The sequence below is a fragment of the Danio aesculapii genome, chromosome 2 (genome assembly GCF_903798145.1).
Source record: "Danio aesculapii chromosome 2, fDanAes4.1, whole genome shotgun sequence".
In the NCBI taxonomy this organism is placed as follows: domain Eukaryota; kingdom Metazoa; phylum Chordata; class Actinopteri; order Cypriniformes; family Danionidae; genus Danio; species Danio aesculapii.
The window spans coordinates 18635084-18656270 of record NC_079436.1 but is presented as its reverse complement, the minus strand read 5'-3'; the positions used below and the strand labels follow the sequence as shown (position 1 = coordinate 18656270).

Below are 21187 nucleotides of genomic sequence, written 5' to 3'. Positions count from 1 at the left end.
ATTTACCTGTTGCTTTTGTCTGTGGTCTTATGTTCTTTTTCAGCCTTAACCATATGTAGCACTTCAAATTATCATTGGAGAGTAAGTCCATTTAGCTGTTTCAGTCACACAACGTGTACATCAATGTTCCATCTCCATTATTATTGGTTTATTTTATGGCATCCTCCATTCTCCGTTTTGTTTTCAACACAACAGTAAGTGTCACTGTTAGCCAGCTTGTTTTACTTCAGAGTTCCAACTGATGGTGTGCAACCGGGAAGACTAGCACTCAACCACTTGGGGAACTGGGCCTGGTGCTAGTTCCTATGAGTGATAAGTGAGTTCATGTTACAAAAAACTTTTGATGAGGTACATGTAATTTTTTTTCTGAAAATGTAGAAGCTCTCTTTGCTCTTGTGCATCGAGCTTTGGTGCCCAACACCAATGCAAGTTTGTGGATTGTTCCTCCTTTATGACTGGGAGCTAATCTTACTCCCTTACCCTGACTCCATCTTCTTGCCATCAAATTCAGCCTTTCTCAAACTAGCTTGAATCTCTATTCCTCAACAATGCATCGACTTTAAGAACTGGTTGTTATTAGGAGATGATCAAAGGTATTTTCTTCACCAGTGACTGGTCATGAAGTTTTGGCTCATCATTGACGACTGAAGCTCAGTTTCTCCAATGGAGAGAATGTTCAGTCAACTGGGTATCTCACTCCATCTAGTGGTCCAGCTATGTAATTATGTTCATTCAAAGATATAAAATGACACTGGACGGTACAAGAGAAAGCACTTACTGACTGCACAAGGACAGTGGAGAGAAGAAGAGAAGGGATTTGTGTTCGCATCTCTATGCCAGTCTCCTTTGTTCCTATCTGAGGTGAACTGAGCTGCTGTACCGATTACTTACACCCTGTGTTTCTCCTCGTGTCCAGCTGAGTTGATGAATGCAGTCCATGGCCAGTTCAACATGGGTCTTTTATAACGGAACGGGTAAGTCTGATCATGCATTGCACTGGCTGTATTTGCTTGCTAAGAGCACATATCATCTTTAATAGTCACTGAAATGCATGTCATTCAGCTGTCGCAAGAGAAAATGAAATGCAAATGAAAGCAAATGGCAAGATTGATTGATCAGACACTGAAAATGAAAAACACAACATGTCCTACTGCAATTTTTATTTCTGGATTTTATGGCCTTTTTATGTTTTACGTACAAGTCAAGGGATTTTTCAGGCATCACAACACTAATTTTAAGTGTTGGCCAATTTTTTCATACATCTAAATATGCCCTGCTTTTTCCTGAGCAAAAATATTGAATATCATACATTTTTAACAAATTTTATAGAAGATTCTGTCTTTCTGTGTAAAAATAGTTGACCAAAACAGGCATATTTATGATAAATCTATTTAAAAAACATGTTTAAAAAGATCATAATGCAGATCATTTACATCTTTAGACTTTGCTACTATCCTACACATTGCTAGGTCTTACCTATTTGTCAGCCCAAACTTCTAAACATTAAAAATTGTAAAAATGTTATGATCACTTAAGTAAGTACAGGTATGAATAAATTTAATACTTGCATAAATGTTTTGCTTCAAAGAATAGAACGATGATGGAACCTTTTTTCACCCATATTTCAATATTTTATTTTCACAAAATCTATAGCATTAGAAATCTACTGCATTTAATGTGCTTTTAGCTCATGTAAAATCAATTATTGTAAATTGAATTTGACGAATTGGCACTATAAAGTCACACACTAGAGCTTTTACATGCTCATGTTATTTAAAAAGCAAAAGTTTTTTGCATGTCTCCTTTGCATTTAACCTCTTCTCCAACCTCCTTCCAAATCTGTTAATGGCATATCAATAATACACTTGGGTTCTACCAATATCTTCACATTAAATGCATTCGCAAAATCCATGAATGCAAAATGTCAGTAGAACTCAAATCTGACAAGGTCACGCCAGCATGACTTCCTCCTACTATCCAGTTACCAAAAGCACCGAAGCTTGATGCCTTTTTCAAGGGTATACGAGGACGAATCAGGGGAGTGGTCGCGTCCCAGTGGACCAGAACAATACCACATTGATCAGAACGCATTGATTTCCTGCTGTTTCATTTCGATCGCTGTGCCCATACACTGCAGGAATGTATAGCGGGAGTAACATGCACACACACACACTCCCCCTCAGCCAGGATGGAAGTTAGTGCATGCAGCGCTAAAGCCACACAATCAGCTGCTTGTTATGGGACGCTGAGATCTCCACAAAAAGCCACGCGTGATTCCTATAAATCACAGACGGAGCAATCTGAGACGTTTTTTGGAGTCAGCTGACCTCTGGGTGGCTGTTGTGGCTGTGTCAGCGCATATGCAAATGCGCCTGTGTACTGGGGGATTTGGCAGTGGAGAGGTACTGCGGCAGCTCAGGTGATGACTGGGGGCTTTATGCTCGCAACTGGTCTGGAGTAAGAAACATTTGGATTTGTGAAATAGTGGTGTGAGGTTGGGGGTGGTTATTATTGGGAAGGGATGGATGGGGGGGGTGGTCAGTGGAAGAGTTATTGCTGAATGTTTGTCAGCGTCTTGCTTTCATCTCTCTCTCTGTCTCCAGGGCTCAGCAGGCATGGAGCCTCTCAGCCCGCAAGTGCTGGTGGTTGTAGCAGGAAGTTTCCTGAGCTTCCAGTGGCTCTTCCACAGAGGAAGCCCTTGGGTGTCTCAGCACCTCTGCGGGGGCTTCCTCAGGCTCAGCCCTACACAAAGGACGGAGTGGAACTCCAGGTGCCAGACTTTATCTTCCACACTGTGAAAAATGCTGGGTGCACACAATCAATTTGTGCTGGGACAACCTGAAGGAATTGAGTTAACTTATTAGTTTTTACAAATATAAGTGGATTGAATTTAAAACAATTAAGTTGTCCCAATTAAAAACACTTGTGTTTGAATTATGCGTTTTTTCCAGCTCATTTAAAATAGGTAGTTTGAGGAAACATAATGTTTTGACTGTAAGAGCATGTGATTCATTTGTTTTTTTTAGTATTGTGCACTACTGTAATGAGTTTAACTGAAGTTGGAATGTCTCTGTTTTCTCCAAGAGCCGTCTCTACAGTGCACGCCTTGGTTGTGGGGCTTTTCTGCCTTTACATATACATCTTTGATGAACCCATCCAGAAAGATCCTGTCTGGTGAGGATTTGAAGTTTATTTACAATAGTGGTTCATAATTTTAGTTCTAGGGACCCCTCACCCTGCAGGGCGGTGGGTCCCGAGGACTGAAATTACAGAGAACTACTGAATTAAAGGCATCTTTGGTTTCTGTGTAAAAAGGCCAATATCCTTTTTGTCAATAACAATGATTATGAATATAAATGAATAAACAATGGTTATTGGAGGCTGCTTTTCAAGAAAATACTAGTTTAGTTTTAGTTTTTAATTAATTTTATAATCAAAACCGATTCTATACTTGTTTTTGGAGGAAAAATAGTTTTTACAACAATTATTGGTTGAAGCCTAAAAAGAAACAAACAACAATAACTGAAGGGAAAAGTGTTTCCTCACTAGTTTTTCAGTCTACTGCCTAAAGTTGTTGGTGATATCACAAAATGTTTCTTATCTAAACTCTTATTTGTGAACAGGGGGGACGCCACACTGGTGAAACTAAATGTGGCTGTTACTTCAGGCTATCTCATCTCAGGTGAGTGCTTTATGTGGCATTAGATTCACTGCATTTATGCAAAAATTAATACAAAATATAGTTCATCAAATTAATGCAATTCTTAATTAAAAATCATGACCGAGTTAATTTATTTGTTAATTTACTGGCAAATACATCTATTAAATGAATCAGGGTCTTAAAAATAATTCAATTTCATAGATACACAATATTATTGTATTTAAATTGTAAATGGTAGAGTCTCTATGTTTTTTAAATTATTTAATTAATAGTTTGTTTATTTAAAAAACGTTTTTACTTTAAAAACTATATATTGTACATTGCAAATATATTTTTTAGAATAATGACTGAAAGGGCTGGGCAATATGACAAAAAAATCATATCTCGATTATGATGAAATACAAAAACAGACCACCTTTTCTAGAAATTACATCAAATAATAGTTTAAATATTGTTTATTACAAAATAATATCATATATATATATATATATATATATATATATATATATATATATATATATATATATATATATATATATATAATATATATTATATAAAACATATATTTATTCCATTTTAAAGTATATTGTCAAAATATTCACCAGTATATGATTATTTTTCTCACTTTATTTAAAACTGGGCAAATGTTTAATTAAGAATGTAGAAAATAATAAAATAAATATTCATGAAATAGAAAACCCCTTTAAAAAAACAACCATTAGGCTTATGCACTCCTGCTTGTTCAAATTACCTGCTTAAAATGAGCCGAAACAACCCAATTCTTGTAATTTCTTTGGCCAATTTAATTGTTTTATGTTCAGTCCACTTAAATTTGTAAACCATTAAGCTAACTTAAGCGTTTTGTGTTGGGACAACGTGAAGGAATTGTGTTAATCCAGCTTTCTGGTTGGGAGATTTGTAGTTCCCAGCATGGGAATTGAATTAAGAGAGGGAAATAATGACAATATTAGTAATCTTAGGTGTCTAAAGTTCATAGAAAGATTTGTTAGTTTAAATGTTTAGAAGATTTTTATGCAATGCGTTGAGTTTTGAGATTACCACCTTGCAGAAGCACCCATGATTTGTGTGTTGGCAGCCTAATTAGCAAAAATGCAGTTTGTTGCTTTGCTCAGTGAACAATAACTGTTCTAAAAGTAGTTCTGAGATCAGTCTCAATCAACTGTATGTGTAAATCATGAAATATGCTTAAAAATGGCTCTTTTAATTCATTTAGGATAACTTCAAATAAAACTAAGAGACTTCGAAATGTACAACACATAATAGACATACTTGGTATTATCAGACCTTTGAGTTTAAGTTAAATAAAAATACAAATGTATTTAAACTTTTATTTGATAAAATCACGTTGGAGCATCTCCATTGCATTTAATTGTGTAATTAAGTTTTTTTTTTAGTTGGTGCTAAACAAATTTATTGGATGGAAATCCTGCCCTGAGTTCATCCAATGAGTTATTTTTTTTGAATGTGCTTACAAGCCTAACAAATATTGTAAAAAATGGTAAATGTAAGCTTTGTTTTCGATAGACTATTTGTTTCATCCATATAATGTACAATGCTCAGCATATATAAGAACACCCCTCACAAATCTTTCTTTTAAATTCATATTTATAACAGGAAGCTATACAATATTATGTTTGTGCATATACATTACATTAGTCAGTACTAAAGCCAAATTTTGTAGCTATACAAAGAAAATAACTTATGATAACGGCCCAAAAACTAGTACACCCAAATGTATATGTTATAGAAAATATTAAATACAAATTTAAAAATAAGGAAAAATCGAGAGAAGCAAAAAAAAAGACAAATTTAGTTGAAATTTTGTAGGTTGTAATTTTATTTTTGCAATATTTAGCTTGAATTTAATTGTATTATCTTTCATTCATTCATTTATTCATTATGCTTATAGTCCCTTTCATTATCTTTCAATTTCTAAATATTTTTCATGACTAAAATATTATTTTAATAAATATATCTGTTTACTAAATCTGTTTTGATGAAATGCACCAAACTACATTGCCTATACTCACTGAGAAATGGATAAAAATATTAATTTTCAAAATGGGGTCTACTCAACTATGCTGAGCACTGTATATGTATATTGTCATACTGCACAGCCCTAATTAAGATGCGCACGAAATCATTTCTTTATTTTTACATCATAGAAACACTAAGAGTTAACATGCTCTGTGTTCCTGTCTCAGATCTCCTGCTCATGTTCACTTCATGGGAGTCAATTGGAGAGAAATACTTTGTCATTCATCATTTCGCTGCCCTCTATGCATACTATTATGTGCTGGTGAGTTGTGTTTCCAGCTGGCCTGTGTAATATTACTTCCTCAATCTTTCAAAGGTCATTTTGTCCTTTTTCTCCCCTCTACAGAGTCAAGGGATTTTGCCTTACTTTGCAAATTTTCGGCTGCTATCTGAATTCTCCACCCCTTTTGTGAACCAGCGGTAAGTAATATGTCGAAATGCATCTAAAAATCACAAGTCACAAGATCTAATTTTCACATTTTGTTTTCCAGTTGGTTTTTTCACATGTTAGGCTACCACAAACTTTCTAAACCAAGTCTGCTTAATGGTGTCGCAATGGCGTTTACCTTCTTCTTGGTGAGGATCGCTGTCATTCCAGGCTACTACAGCCATATGTACTCAGTCTTCGGCACAGATGACTTCTATCGGCTACCTATTGGTGCCCGCTGTGCCTGGGTCATTTCCAGCGTGTCTTTGGATGTCATGAACATCATGTGGATGCGCAGAATCATCCGTGGGTGTCTGAAAGTCCTTCGCTCGGCCTGGACACGACCAGCAGGAACTGAGATGGAAACTAGAAAGACAGACTGACATGGAGAAACAGACAGAAACAACACATCAGCACACAAATTGTCCATCTTGTATCATGATACTGGAGTGCAAATGTCATATGCGTTACTCCCGCTGCTGTACTTTTGAGTTTTTAAACCGACCAATCAACTGCGTGGAAAGCCAGTCGTTGAGTTAATAATGACTTATATGATGTCATTTTCAAATCAGTCAGTCACAGGCACTTATTTTAAGAAATCAGGTGATTAAGAGGCATGAGACTGATCACAATGTACAATCAGGACATAAGTTGTGGTTGCACTATTTATTATTAAGCTGCTATTAAGATCAACCAACTTGCCTTTTTGAATGCAATCAACAAAGCAACAGCACATCTGAAAGTTCACAAAGATGCACAGCGTGTGCCTGTAGGCCATGATAGATGATTTTTGATTACAATATGGATAGGGTTATGTAAACGGTGAAGTGTAATGGCTTTAGCGGAAATGTGGTTTGAGCATATATAGGTGAAAGATCCTGTAGGACAGGATATTGTACTCAAGAAACTATGCATGTCTACAATTACTGTATATATATAGAGAGAAGACTATAAATAGGGAGTATTATGTGTGGAATGAAAAGCATATCAGGTGACAGTGTTATATGTGTTTCTGAAAATCTATAACTTAATGGCACAGCTGCGTGTAAGCCTTTTGCTTGTATAGTACTTGCTATGTGTGGTTTGATGGTTGGTTTTGGACTAATGACAATAATTACAGTATTTAAGCTTCAGTGGGGTAAGGCATTTCAGGTTATTTATCATTATTTACTTCACTGTTATGGAATTAAGCAATGATATGAATGTTGACAAAGGTGTATATGAGCTATTGAATGGATTTCTACAAATACTGTGATGCTGAAACTGCTCATGTTTCGTGTGTTTCTGTGGTGTGGCGATGTTTTAATCTGAAATTAAACAGATCGGTTTTAATTAAAGTTGGTGTTAAAGGATAAACAAATATTTAACGACAATTTTGTTAGTTTAAGGTATTTCGACAGCTGACGACAAAGAAAATAGTATAATCTGTCTTTAACATGCATCATGCTCTTTATCAAGGGCTTTAAAATAAATCGTACGATACACATCGTGTTACAGTTTAAAGTGGTTTGCCCCACCAGGTTGTAAGTTATTTTAAAATGTGGTGTTTTCCCGAGTTCATAACTTACATTTCACATGTATATTCTCCTATCTGTAAATGTTAGAAGGTCATGAAAACGTCTCTCAGGTGTGCAGTCTTTCCGTTAAACTTCGGAAAAGATGCGCACCGTGCGCATGCGCGTCAACACTGCTATTACTTCAATTGGTATATATATATATATATATATTTTATTTATTTTTTTTTTTTCCTGCAGACCTGTCATAGGTAGGCTAAGAAAATGTGTCCATAAAATGTTGTTTATATTTTTATTTTGCTATATTTTTTGTCACTGAATGCAAAAGCAGCGGTGTCTTTAATTTTTCAATAAAAATGAAAATATTGAATCAGCTGAACCCAAATACATATGGATATAAAATGGCACGAACAGTTTCATCAGGCTATTGTTATTTTTTTAATTGAGTAATGGCAGAGAATACGACTGAAAAAAGGGCATTTTAACATTTACCTTAAAATATATATCTAAATTAAACAAACAATCAGCGAACACAAAACAGGTAGGTTGTCTTTATCATATATATATATATATATATATATATATATATATATATATATATATATATATATATATATATATATATATATATATATATATATATATATATATATATATATATATATATATAATGCTAAATGGAAAAAAATACCTTGTAACCAATACAGATTTAAAAATAAAATGTACTATTTTTAGAGTAATCAATCAACTGGTCTTGCATTATTAAACAAAACAGTAAAAATTAAATATATAAAAATATAAAATGTGTGATTATTATATTTTTAAACAATAATGTCAGTCTTCATTTTATGTATTATAAATGAATATTAAAACAAATTTCACATTCTCCAATACTCGAGGGGTCAGTGTTCACCGGTCTGTTCTTTCCTGCCACACACGCGATGCAATAATGCAAAGCATCGTGGGATCTGAGGCATGTGAACGACATTGACAGTAGAGGTGGGAGGTAAGCGTGATCTACCGTTATAGAGAGGTTTTTATTAATCAGCGATATCTTGTGCCTTTAGTTTCTACAATGTGCAGTGTGGATAAGCTGTTGATGACACTGTGTGGATAATTTCGCAGAGAAAGTCTCATTTTGTTGTCTTTTCTGAAGAGTCTTGTGTAACATTTGTTTCACAACTTTAGAAAAATCACCATTCTGTAGTGAATGCTGCATAAATCAGTTAGGGTGTTTCTGGAAGAAAAGAAGACAGACATTTATAGTGATACAGCATGCCTTCTGAGATACAGTGTGGCAAATATTGAGATGAATAATCTGTTATTCTTTTATAAAGGTAAACTTCGGTTTATAGTTGAATGTAGACATTATTGTGTTATGTTGTCACAATGAATTCTGCATTCATGAATGATAGACCTAAAGAATAATACTTGTTATATGTGCACATTACAAGAGTTTGCTTGCATGGCTTTAAACAATTACTTTTAGGATATGGGTCAGTGACAAGGCATCCCATTTTGCTGTTTGCATCATATTCAGTTTCTAAAAGGGATTTTCTATACAGTGAAACATATTAATAGCAAATAAAGTGCTTTACTTTAATGTTTCAAATATCAAAATAATGAGCAGTTCCAGTGTTATGGATGTGACGTTTGATTTAAAAACTCAAAACATAAATTGACAGAGAACGCATATTTTAACATTATTGAAACATGTTTATATTTTCCAAAACAACTAACCACAGAGTTGTGGGATCAGAAAAATATCAATCTGTAAACATTTTTATATTTTAAATTAGGGAAATAAACAAGTGACCAAAAAGATTGCGAGTTTAAAGAATACAACATCTGTGAATTAAACTACACAACCCCCCAAAAAAACACACGTTAATCAAAAAAATAAGAGTCGACTCTCTATAGAACAAAAATTATTGATTTTATTTTATTTTATTTTATTTTGCATTCATGAGGAAAAAGTTATGGATGTGACGTCTGTCCGTTATGGATGTGACAGATGTGAAGTTGCCACTTGTGTGACTTTGGTAAATCAAAAATAATTGCTTGAAAACATTGACAGAAACATTTTTGAGTATTTTTACAGTTCTATAAAACACAAGCCTACACAAAAAACCTACAAAGGGTTTCAATATTTTGGTGAAAACGATATTTTTTTCTTGGCGAGGTTTACATTTGCTTATAATTGTAAAATAAATGGATGAATGTTCCATCGTCATTCAGTGTAAAGGATGTCTTTATATTTATTCTGGTCTGCATTTTTGAAAAAAGAATTAATTATCATATTCCATTTTTAAATTGATTAAAAAGTTCTGGCTGACAAATGGGTAAAATGATGAGATTTATATTGAGGTAAAGTTGGTTTTATATTCGCACATTCAGACTTTCTCCTTAATAAGATAATATCAGAAAAGTTTTATTTGCTAATTCTAAATAGGGAAATCGTATTAGCAGCCAATGACTAACAAAATACATTGTTCACAGTCAATAAAATAGTGCTAATGTTGTTTTTAAGTCATAATTACATGTGATCTCAGACTGAATATTCAAAAGTACCATGGTAAACAATATAGGGAGCGTGTCACAAGATGTCACTGAATGAATATGCGAATATAAAACCAACTTTACCTCAATGAGATTTATAAAGTAGTGCAAGGAATAAAGATTTAAAAAGGCAATGAACTGCTATTTTTTTTTATTTTCTGTCTTTAAATATTTTATCAAATGACTGTTGATCTAAATATACCAAAACAGGCTTTTAGAACTATTGTTATTAGGGCTGCGTGATATTTGAAAACATTGCAATAATTTATATTTCTACTATTTATATATTACGATATGAATACTATTTCAGCAAATGTCTTAAATGGCTTTATTTGGAATGAAATAAATTGTTTAGATCCGGGGTGCTCAACCCTGTTCCTGGAGATCGACCTTCCTGCAGATTTCAGTTGCAGCCCATATCAAACACACCTGCCTGTAATTATCAAGTGCTGTTCAGGCCCTAGTTAATTGGTTCAGGTGTGTTTGATCAGGGTTGAAACTGAACTTTGCAGGAAGGTAGATCTCCAGGAACAGGCTTGAGCAGCCCTGGTTTAGATTGACTGACATAATTTTTAATCAAATAAATTGGAAGTGTAAATGAATAAAAGATAAGCAAAAGATAAAAGTAGAATAAGCAGTCAGTGCTTTATGGTTTCCCAGAGAGTCAAACAGTAGTCAGACATTCAGGTACAGCTATTGAATAATCAAATGTAATGTAAAATAGCACTGTGTACAGTCTTCATTGCTGAATGCTGATCTACTATAATCCCAACACAACATTGCAGATTATGCGATGTGAATTCTTCGTTTTTATAAACCATTCCATAAAAGTAATCGTTATTAATTTCTCAAAGTTACAAACGGTACATTTTTTCATGCCTGAATGCTTTTAAAGCCCTCACACAGTCACAGGTCTCGAAAAACAAAAGCAAAATCGTAAATTATGTTTCAGACACAACATTGCATATACTCATGATGCGACTATTGCGAATTATCTCATTGCGATATCAATGCCCTAGTGAATTCACACATTGTGATATCGATGCTGAAATGATATATTGTGCAGCCTTAATTGTTACAGGGAATGACAATTTAGTGCGTGCCTTCTGTTAATCATGGTACAAATACACAATATTTAAATGATAATTCTTATTTTTTGAGCAAAAATAACAGAAGATATTCTACATTGACAGAGAAACATAAACTCTCTCTGCTTTGATGCTTGAAAATCCATTTTCATCTTGGACCTCTATTTAACTGTTTATATGTATATGGTATAGGATGTGAAATCCAAAGTCACTCAAAACTGACTGTCGTTTGATGTTTTGTGTCCAAGAAGCTGATGGGAGACACTATGTCCAGTCCTACAGGCACCGTGAAGGCGGAGGGCATCATGGTGCCTAATTTTGGCACCGCACCACCACAGGGCTGCCCGATGCATCGAGATGTTAATAAAAGTGAGACGCATTTACTCTACTATTTGAAACAACAATACCACCCATTTGTGGGGTAAATTATGCTCATTCCTGTGTCTATGTGGTTTGAAAACAGGTTTAGGAAGTAAACATTGCAATCTAAACCACAGTGTAATTAATTGTTTACCATTTGTGAAGAAAAAGTCTCCTACATGTACATGTATACTGTGGCTTGGAGAAATACAGTAACTTCTACTTTACATTTAGAGTGAATTAGGTACTGTTTGAAAAGAAAATCTTGAGCAATTTGACAAAATCTGGCATTCTTTTATCTGTTACCTTGACAACTCTATGGACTAATGCATAATTTCGATGCAATTTTTTAAATAATTTTTTTCATCATACTCTTTAGTTTAAACAGCTCTTTGTAAACAAGTCTTTTGATGGATGGCTTGTGGTGTGTTTGGGTTTATTTTTATTTTATTTCTATGTTTGCATATGTAATATTTTTATGCAACAGTCAAGTTGCATGTTAATTTGCTATGCGAAGAAAAGCAAATCATTTATTTTTGGCATACTGATTACTGTGAAATCGTGAATATAGGTCTATACAATCATCTCTTTTTGCGTTGAGTAGGCCATTCTAAGGTCAGTTCAAACTTTTATGTTTATTGTATAAAATATTACATTTTGAAATATATATGTATTTATCAGCCTATATATCAGTGATTGGCCTCCAAATCTTATCGATTATCGAGATCGGCCAAAAAATCCATATCGGTGCGCCTTTAATATATGGAAAAAAAAAAATCCTGAAAAAAAAAGAAAAAAAGAATATTAAAAAAATATAAAAAATCTAAGTATAGAAATATAGTGGCGCAGTAGGTAGTGCTGTCGCCTCACAGCAAGAAGGTCGCTGGGTCGCTGGTTCGAGCTCGAATTCACAAATTAGTTTATTTTACAGATATTTTTCAGTTATTGATCATAATAACGATCATAATATAAACCATATTGGAATATTCACTTTTCGTCCATTTTTTTCTCCAACAGGTGTTCCTCCTCCAGAATGCCCAATGCATCAGGCGTCTAGCGATCACACGAAGAAAGCTTCAGATATACCTGCACATCAGGACAGGGCTTATGAATTTGTGGAGTGTCCTATGAGAGCTGCCAATGGGATGAAACCCACACTGTCCGACATCAATCCAGCCAACATGGTATTTTGTGCATTTCAAGTCAGTTTCCTAGATGTTTAGACTCATCCAGTGTCTTTTCTTTTACCTTTTTTTTTAACTGTGCTCTACAGATGCCTCCACCCAACCAGCAGCCTTCAGCTGATCAGCCGTTTCCCTTGTCAGTTGTAAGAGAGGAATCCAACATTCCTCGTGCTGGAGCTGAGCAGAACTGGGTTTATCCCTCAGAGCAGATGTTCTGGAATGCCATGCTTAGGAAAGGGTGAGTTATCTTTCGGAAAACTGCAATCTGTACATTTAGCCTTTGTCGCCATCTCTGATTGAAGCCTGTAATTGCAGTTAAATGTGGAACGAACACCTTTATATGAATTTTGTAACAGCTAGGGATGCACAATACCATTTTTTGAAACCGATCCTGATAACATGATTTTAAAACAGCAATGAACTCCTTTTTGCAGGTCAAAATGAACCCATTTAATGCAAAACTGAGAAAGTTTTTTCGTGTTGTCATAAGCTAACGCGACATGCAGTTTGAATTGTGAATAAATAGAGAATGATTGACAGGCGCAGCGGGGGGAAGCTCTGAACTAATCATGAATTTAACCACTTGAATATTCATCTGTACGTCACAATAAACTATAGAATGGCTTTAGAACATTTGGGATATAGTCGGCCTACATGACAACTTTCTAGTGCCTTATAATAGGCTACTTTCATGGATTTTTTTGCCTTATAAATTACAGATAATACCACGCTAGGGCTGGGTGGTATATCGAGTTCTGGAATATAACGATATGATTCCCCAATGCGATGCAGGACTATCCAATAGGTATATAGAGTTCTGGAATATATCGATATGATTCCCCAACACAATGTGTGATTATCCAATAGGTATATCGAGTTCTGGAATATATCGATATGATTCCCCAACACGATGCGGGATTATCCAATAGGTATATCAAGTTCTGGAATGTATCGATATGATTCCCCAACACGATGCGGGATTATCCAATAGGTATATCGAGTTCTGGAATATATCGATATGATTCCCCAACGCGATGCGGGATTATCCAATAGGTATATCGAGTTCTGGAATATATCGATATGATTCCCCAACGCGATGCGGGATTTTCCAATATCGTTCATATCGATATGGTTTGAGGCCACATGTGCGATTTCTGCACGAAATAGACCACTCCAAGGTAGCACGCGAGCTCCACTTGCATAAATGTGCGCATGCGCAAATGAATGATTCACTCCCTGAGTCATACAAAAGATTTCTTCAAAATGAACGAATCTTTCAAGAACGACCCATCACTGACGCGACATGGAGGAACATGCAGTGCCGGTGTTGTATCGAAATCTGACTCTCTGGATAAATCTGACTCCCCCTCGCGTGCACGCACGTCACAAAGCGCCTGCAGCAGCTGTGACATCGGTTAATCAGAAACCTTTTATCGATCATTTCTTCCCCAACTGACAGCATGAGCGAACATAGAAGCCTTCTCAAATTGACAAGCAGCACCTGAATGTGCCAAAATGGGACGAATTTATACCACATTTCGAAAGTGAAACCACCTCATATTCACTGATTATTTATTACACGACGGTCTCTTTATACATATGTTATAACACATTAAGCTCTGCGTTCTGGTCTGTTATAATGACTGTTTAAATTTATATGCTTAACCAGCATTTCATCACAGTACTCTGAAACTATTTAATTTCTTCTCATATCTATAGTCTATTCGTTTCCATCTCCTTATTTAATATTTAGTAAAGCAAGTTTAGTTAAAACAAAAGAAAAAGTGTAGAATTTTTTACATGGAGTGAAAGCCTTCTCTTTAGATATCTTAGATATGTGCACTGTTTAATAATTGTGCACAATACATACATGTAAATGTGTAACTAAACATATACAGTTGATTTAAGTGGGGTTTATTCATAAACTAATTTCGAGAGGATCACGTGCTTATGATTTATCACAGCCGGTCACGTATTAAGCTAATCAGTATCATCCAATCATATGAGCCATAAGCTACTATAAATAACCACAGTCTTCAGTCCACTGTATCTTCGTTTGGAAGAAACCCCCCTTCCTCCCCATTCTCCTCCTTCATTATAGATTGGGCGGCACGGAGGCCCAGTGGTTAGCACTGTTAGCCCCACAGCAAGAACACTGCCAGCCCTGGTCCTGCCAGGTCGGTAGGTGTTTCTGTGAGGAGTTCGTATATTCTCCCCGTGTCCGCGTGGGTTTTCCCCGGGTTCTCCGGTTTCCTCCCACCATCCAAATATATACATCATGCATAACAATCAAGCATTTGTCTAGCCCCCCTTTTTCCTCACGTGTTCCCTTAGCTACTGCAGACGGGGAGTTCTGAGATCCACCGAGCTCAGGCTCCCCTCTCGCTCTGCAAACGGGAGGAAGCCCCGGGCTTGAGGATCCCTTGAGCTCGGGGCTCTCTCCCGGGACAGCATGCCAAACAAGCTTTTGATGAATCATCAGCTAAGTGTGAACTCTTGAATTGTTATTTATAAATCACACAACTGTAGTATACAGGATTACTTCTAACAACACCTCTAGGATTTTTTCCAGCTGTGGCGGCAGACTGTTGGTCCTTTTACACAGATCTACTAACTACCTGTGGTGTTATTTCAATAACAAATGTTGTGAGCGCAGTATTAGAAGTCGAGAGCGCATTCATGTAATACAGCATGCGAATTTCTGTGCTCGAGCGCCGATTTCCTCTATTCGTTCACAAAACTTTTTGCACGCCCTCAAATCTTGTGCGCTCTCAAGTAAACGCTGCTGAAATGCGATTTAGTGCCTTTATGTAACAAGTATGTCTCCATTATTTATTAGATTTGCTAGGAATATTTATGAATTTCTCCAATAGACCTACAGAGCGGCATTAATGCATCCTAAAGTGAAGTGAAACAGAAACCGTGTTCATCTTAACTGAAAGCTTCGCACTGTTTGCTAGAGCCACGCATCACGCACCTCTCAGTCATGGTCACCTTGAAGGGTAAACAAATAACGCACAACACTACTATGATTACAGAAGAGGTCGTGCTGATATAATTCACTCACCTTTTAACTTGTTTTGGTGAGATTATATCCCGCTATTTAAAAAACAACAACAGAGACTGAATGTTTTGAATGAGAAGCTGTAATGTTGCAGTGGCGGGGTGAATTTTGGTGTGGTGCCCCACCATGGAAGAATGAATGTAGCGGAAACCATGAACACTGTAATTGTGACATAAAATACTGTGCGTTTCATATTTACATTCAATGTGTTTTCTTTTTTCTATCCTACAATACTTTTTGTTATGTTACTATTTAAGTGTGTTCCTTTTTGCTCTGACAATATAGCTATGTTTTCTATTGTTCTGTTTACTTTGTTATTTGCACAACAGCACAGTATTATTTTTTTGCCCATATCGGCCAAGCCTAGCGCACATGCAAAATTTGGATCGATACCAGTTGATTGACACCCAATATGCGCTATCGAACTGATATTCCATCCAAGTATCGGGATCGGTGCATCTCTAGTAACAGCACAACTCCTCATGAATGTCATGTTTTTGACTATTTTGACTATTAAAAGTAGTCATGAGTCATTCTCGAACGATTCCTTCATTTTGAAAGAATTTTTTATGTGACTCGAGAACATTAAGTCCTCTCAGAGAGTGATTCATTCATTCGCGCATGCGCACATTTGTGCAGGTGGAGTAGAAGATTAGTTCCTTTTTCGAATCTTCTCTCGGTTTGAGCTGTTTGTTCATCACATGAAAAACAGAAGCCAATCATATGTAGTCAGAGCCAGAAAAAGATTAGATGCGTTCATTTATTGAGTCCTCGGTTTTGAGTCGTCTCTTTATGTGCTGTCACATGATGAACGAACGACTCAAAAACCCGAAGACTCAAAAGGTGAACTAATCATGGATTCTTTTGGCTCAGATTGTGTGCATTGGTTAAGCTTATATGGGACTGTCTGTGTCACATGAATGAACGACTCAAATTGAAGACATGTCAGTAGACATGAGCTAAACTAATCAGACATGAGACCCAAGTAAACAATGAATGATTATTTTCTCTTACTTATAGCATTCTAGTTATGACTTGTTTGTAGTGAGAGCAACATTTGGGCAAGTTGTAGATGTGTGTGGAAGCAACTGGTAACATTTTAATAATATTTTAGCAAATTGAATGAAATTATCGAAATGACTCGAAAAAAGATTCAAAAGACTCAATGGGTCTAAAATGAGTCCGTAAAATGATTCAAGCTTAACCAATTGAATGATGGGCATCGCAAGAAAATAATGGAGAAACATTGACAAATGGACAAAAGTGCTCTGATAGCCTTGCCAGGGTCGAGGTTATGGTATCTAATAAAAGATTATTGAGATAAATTAATGTTTGCAAAACAATGAAGTGCACAGATACACAAGCACTTCTATATACACATTTAAAAATAAGAAGAGTACATTTTCATTTCATGCTGACTTTAAAGAGGCAAGACAGAAACAAGATGCTGCTGCAGAGATCTTTTTATTATACTCACCCGAATGTACATTTACTCTAACGCAAACCTAAAAAGGATTTAATGATGTTGTATATTAGTACTATAACGTTTACCAAGTTGCACCATTGCTTATGACTGAAACTTTCACCAGATGGCGCTGGAACAAAGATGACATAAACCAGAAAGATATGGGTGACATCATCAGGATTCACAATCAGAATAATGAACAAGCCTGGCAGGAAATCCTGAGATGGGAGAAACTCCATTCAAAGTAAGTGAGGTGTTTAAATGCTGGCGTGTTTGATTTCAGTTTTTCAGGGTACACCCGGGATTCTCCAAATTAAATTCAAGGCTTTTTAAGACCTTTTTAAAATCTTTTCAAACGAAATTCAATGCCAACTTCGTACCCATTCTGACAGTGGAATAAGGAGAAAATGTCAAATCTGTATAAATTTTGAACTCTAGAAAATAATTATGTATAACTGGGCTACTTGAATTACATAAAACATTTTATTTCAATTATCAGTTATATTTAATCCTCGTCCACCCAGTAGCGAATATGAAGGTCCAACTGGTTACTTTTCGTCATCTTATTGAAACTCTTGTCAAACATAACCACAAACCCATTGGGCTTATTGACCAGGTCAGTCAGTTCTTTAGTGGTCATTCTGTGGTGGCAATGCTTCTAATTTAGAAATTTCTTCATTACTGATAGCCAAAGCTGTTTCAGTAACCGAAGAGGTCTCCGGTGCACAGAACTGCACAATAGGTGGTTGGCGCTGATGAGCAGTACTACACGCAGTGTGTTTGGCACCCCTCATATGGGAGTCCAGGGCCATAACACCCATCGTCGCAACCTTAAAAGATTTCAGGCACCAACAGTCATTTCAGCTGTCATTTCCTGGCACAAACTTAACCCAAACGTAATGGCCACAGCGAATTAAACCAACGCTTTCCCATTTTAGCCAACAAACTAGGCTAGCGACTATCTTGTTCTGTACTCACTTGCCTTCTAACCATAGTAACAGGTGCGCACGCTTTCACGATTTCCACTATGACGTGGAGCGCGAGGTGCACTCAACATTACGCTGCATGAGTTTTTACTTAGCCTACATTAGTAACAGTTAACTTTGTTACAATATGAACTTAATCCTAGGAAAGCCAAAAATAAACGAATAAAATAAGACCTTTGTAACAAAATCCAAGACTTTGTCTACCAACTTCAAGGCCATTAAGGCCTTAAATTGAGATGATCATATTTGAGACTTTTTCAATGCATTTAAGACCCTGTGGGTACTGTTTTTTTGCGTCGACTCCTTTACTAGGAGTTGATGAAATTGACTATGTGACTGGATCTAAATTGTTGTCAAAACAGGGTATAGCATAATAAACAAATTTAGTCATTAGTACTAAATCAGTAGATTTGAAAACAATTTAGATGACTGTCCAGGGCTGTTTTTCAAAAGGATCATCAGGCTAAGTAGATTGTAAAAATGATCATGTGTAATAATCTTAATATTATGGTTTTACTGTCATTTAGTATGCAAATAACAAAGAGGCTATATGAAATTGTGGTTAAATACTGTACTTTTAACTTCTCCCAGAAGTCAATAACATTCAACTATTAAAGCATATGTTTTTTTATTAAGGAACTCTCAAGTAAATTATTTTAACGTAATTAAGTACCTTAATTTAAAAAAATAAATCAAATGGGTTTGATTTTTCTTGTAAATCAGTCAATTTGGACATGTTTCAATTGTGTTATACCACATGTTCTTAAGAACGTAATAAGTCGTAAGCTCTCTGTAATTGCATTGATTGACATAAAAGCCAATCAGAAGCCTTTAAATTGTTAAACGGCCAATTAGCATGAAAGGCAAGCGAAGCGAACAAAGTTATCAAAATAAAAACATTCAACTTAAAATGATTTTAATAGCCTACAGATGAAAGCAGAAAAGAACAGGAAAAGATTATGACAACCTTTTTAACTGAAGCGGTATAGAGGTTTATTTTAGCTAGAAGGAATATGCCATCAGAGTAAACTAGTTTGAGTTGTGTTGACGATGAAATCTAAGCTAAATTCTAATTATATTAGACGAAAGGGGCTGGCAGAGATGTATTTAGAGTTAGTATTTTGCTGTTTTATCATTTATGAAAGCACAGGGTAGCCAAAGGAGAAGCGTGAAATACAGTATGAGTACCGGTGAGCCTTTCGACTGACTATAATACATCAGTATTAAAATTCCGTCTTTCATTTCATGATAAAGTGCTCTCAACATGTATTATATAGAGAAGCAAGTAAGTGATTTTCAGACACAAGATTAAGTGTCAGAGTACATAAAGTAAGTAAATCCTGATGTTCTTCTGTTGTCCTCCTCAGAGAATGTCCATGTGGACCTTCACTCTTAAGGTTTGGTGGCAAAGCAAAAGACTTCTCACCCAGAGCCAGATTTCGCCATTGGATGGGGTGAGTGATGCTATCTAGTAATTTTTTTCCCCTAAATGCTTTATCTCAAAAAGACTTCTACAGCAGTGATATTTAATGTATGCAATAATATTATAACTGTTGTTTTAATGGTGTGCAAGCTGACATTGTCACTGAAAAAAACCCAAACCAAAACAAACATGTCTTGAGTCACTGACTGTCTAAGCATATAGTTCAAACTATGAAAATAAGATATCAGTGTATGTTAGTTGAATATATTTATAAGATATGATATAGTTACGTAATATCGCAAACAAAACTATGTTTTACTAAAGATCAGTGCACGATCATGATTGCAATCACTTGTTTTAAATTAAATGGCTATTTTGAACAAATCATTTGAACAAATGATTCAGCGAATCAGTCAGTTTACCCAAAAATGAAAATGTCCTCTCCATTTACTTGCACTCAAGTGTTTGTAAACTATTAGGAATAACACACAAAAAAAAGATATTTTGAAGAATGCTGTAAGCCAGTAGTCATTCACTTCCACAGTAGGAAAAATGCTATGGAAGTCAATGGCTGCTCCTTTCCAACATTCTTCAAAAAATCTTCTTTAGTATTCAAACAGGTTTAGAAGAAATTGAGGATGAGTAAATGATGACAGAATTTAGCCGTTTTAGTGAATTATTCATTTAACACCGGGACTTGCTGCCACATGCAGCTTGTTTTAGTTACAGATTTAACTATCCATGACTGACATAACTAACTAGCTACATTTATCATTTATCGTTCATTTATCTTTATTTAGAAAAAATTCCCAAATGCTGTCAGGAGAGTTCTAATAATGAGCTTCTGGTGTTGTGTGTTGCAGGCACGAGCTGCCATTTGATAGGCACGACTGGATAGTTGACCGCTGTGGAAAAGAGGTCAGATATGTGATCGACTACTATGATGGAGGCCTGTTGTCCAAACACACCATCCTCGACGTGCGTCCAGCCTTCGACTCTTTAGGAGCCATTTGGGACCGTATGAAAGTGACCTGGTGGCGTTGGACCTCAACATGAACTTACTGGACATGAACTGTTGGATAAACAGGAACTATTATTTATAACCAAGTCTGTGGAAGGTTTATTTTTTGCATTTGGAGTCCTAATGGCTTACTTATATTCCTGTGATGGCTCCATTATGTGTAAATTCGGAAACTATTTAGTTAGAATGTGGCACTGTGTGCTATTGCAAACATATTATATCATGTAATTAAAGAGGAAGCGCTGTTAATCGTATGGTGTTCTAGTATACATTAGGAAATGCACAGTATGGTATTTAGAATCTATAGTTGACATTTCAGTGCTGCTTTATCATAAGATATCCATAATATTAACAATACAGAGTCTAGTGGCTGTGTA

At 35.6% G+C, this 21187-nt stretch overlaps 2 protein-coding genes across 3 annotated transcripts; both read left to right on the top strand.

The window, feature by feature from the left end:
• Positions 1 to 790: 790 nt before the first annotated feature.
• si:dkey-10f21.4 (Transmembrane protein 56-B-like) lies at positions 791 to 7883 on the top strand. Its single transcript, XM_056466183.1, has 7 exons — positions 791 to 974; positions 2604 to 2770; positions 3085 to 3174; positions 3624 to 3682; positions 5887 to 5981; positions 6066 to 6139; positions 6211 to 7883. The coding sequence occupies exons 2-7, from the start codon at positions 2616 to 2618 to the stop codon at positions 6527 to 6529; spliced, it is 792 nt and encodes a 263-aa protein (XP_056322158.1). The 5' UTR covers positions 791 to 974; positions 2604 to 2615; the 3' UTR covers positions 6530 to 7883.
• Positions 7884 to 8573: 690 nt separating this feature from the next.
• On the top strand, positions 8574 to 21059 carry LOC130235729 (holocytochrome c-type synthase-like). Of its 2 annotated transcripts, none has more exons than XM_056466162.1 (7): positions 8574 to 8666; positions 11556 to 11676; positions 12685 to 12851; positions 12941 to 13089; positions 17505 to 17624; positions 19734 to 19820; positions 20653 to 21059. In XM_056466162.1, the coding sequence occupies exons 2-7, from the start codon at positions 11562 to 11564 to the stop codon at positions 20843 to 20845; spliced, it is 831 nt and encodes a 276-aa protein (XP_056322137.1). In that variant the 5' UTR covers positions 8574 to 8666; positions 11556 to 11561; the 3' UTR covers positions 20846 to 21059. The 2 variants fall into 2 exon arrangements, with proteins under 2 accessions (XP_056322137.1, XP_056322145.1); XM_056466170.1 differs by having other exon boundaries at positions 8585 to 8666; positions 11559 to 11676.
• Positions 21060 to 21187: the final 128 nt, after the last annotated feature.

Coding starts and splice junctions, on each gene's coding strand:
- si:dkey-10f21.4 (XM_056466183.1), top strand. CDS start 2,616: ATGGAGCCTCTCAGCCCGCAAGTGCTGGTGGTTGTAGCAGGAAGTTTC. Junction 3,683..5,886: donor TTCAGGCTATCTCATCTCAG/GTGAGTGCTTTA, acceptor TTCCTGTCTCAG/ATCTCCTGCTCATGTTCACT. Junction 6,140..6,210: donor ACCCCTTTTGTGAACCAGCG/GTAAGTAATATG, acceptor TTTGTTTTCCAG/TTGGTTTTTTCACATGTTAG.
- LOC130235729 (XM_056466162.1), top strand. CDS start 11,562: ATGGGAGACACTATGTCCAGTCCTACAGGCACCGTGAAGGCGGAGGGC. Junction 12,852..12,940: donor ACATCAATCCAGCCAACATG/GTATTTTGTGCA, acceptor TGTGCTCTACAG/ATGCCTCCACCCAACCAGCA. Junction 19,821..20,652: donor AGATTTCGCCATTGGATGGG/GTGAGTGATGCT, acceptor TGTGTGTTGCAG/GCACGAGCTGCCATTTGATA.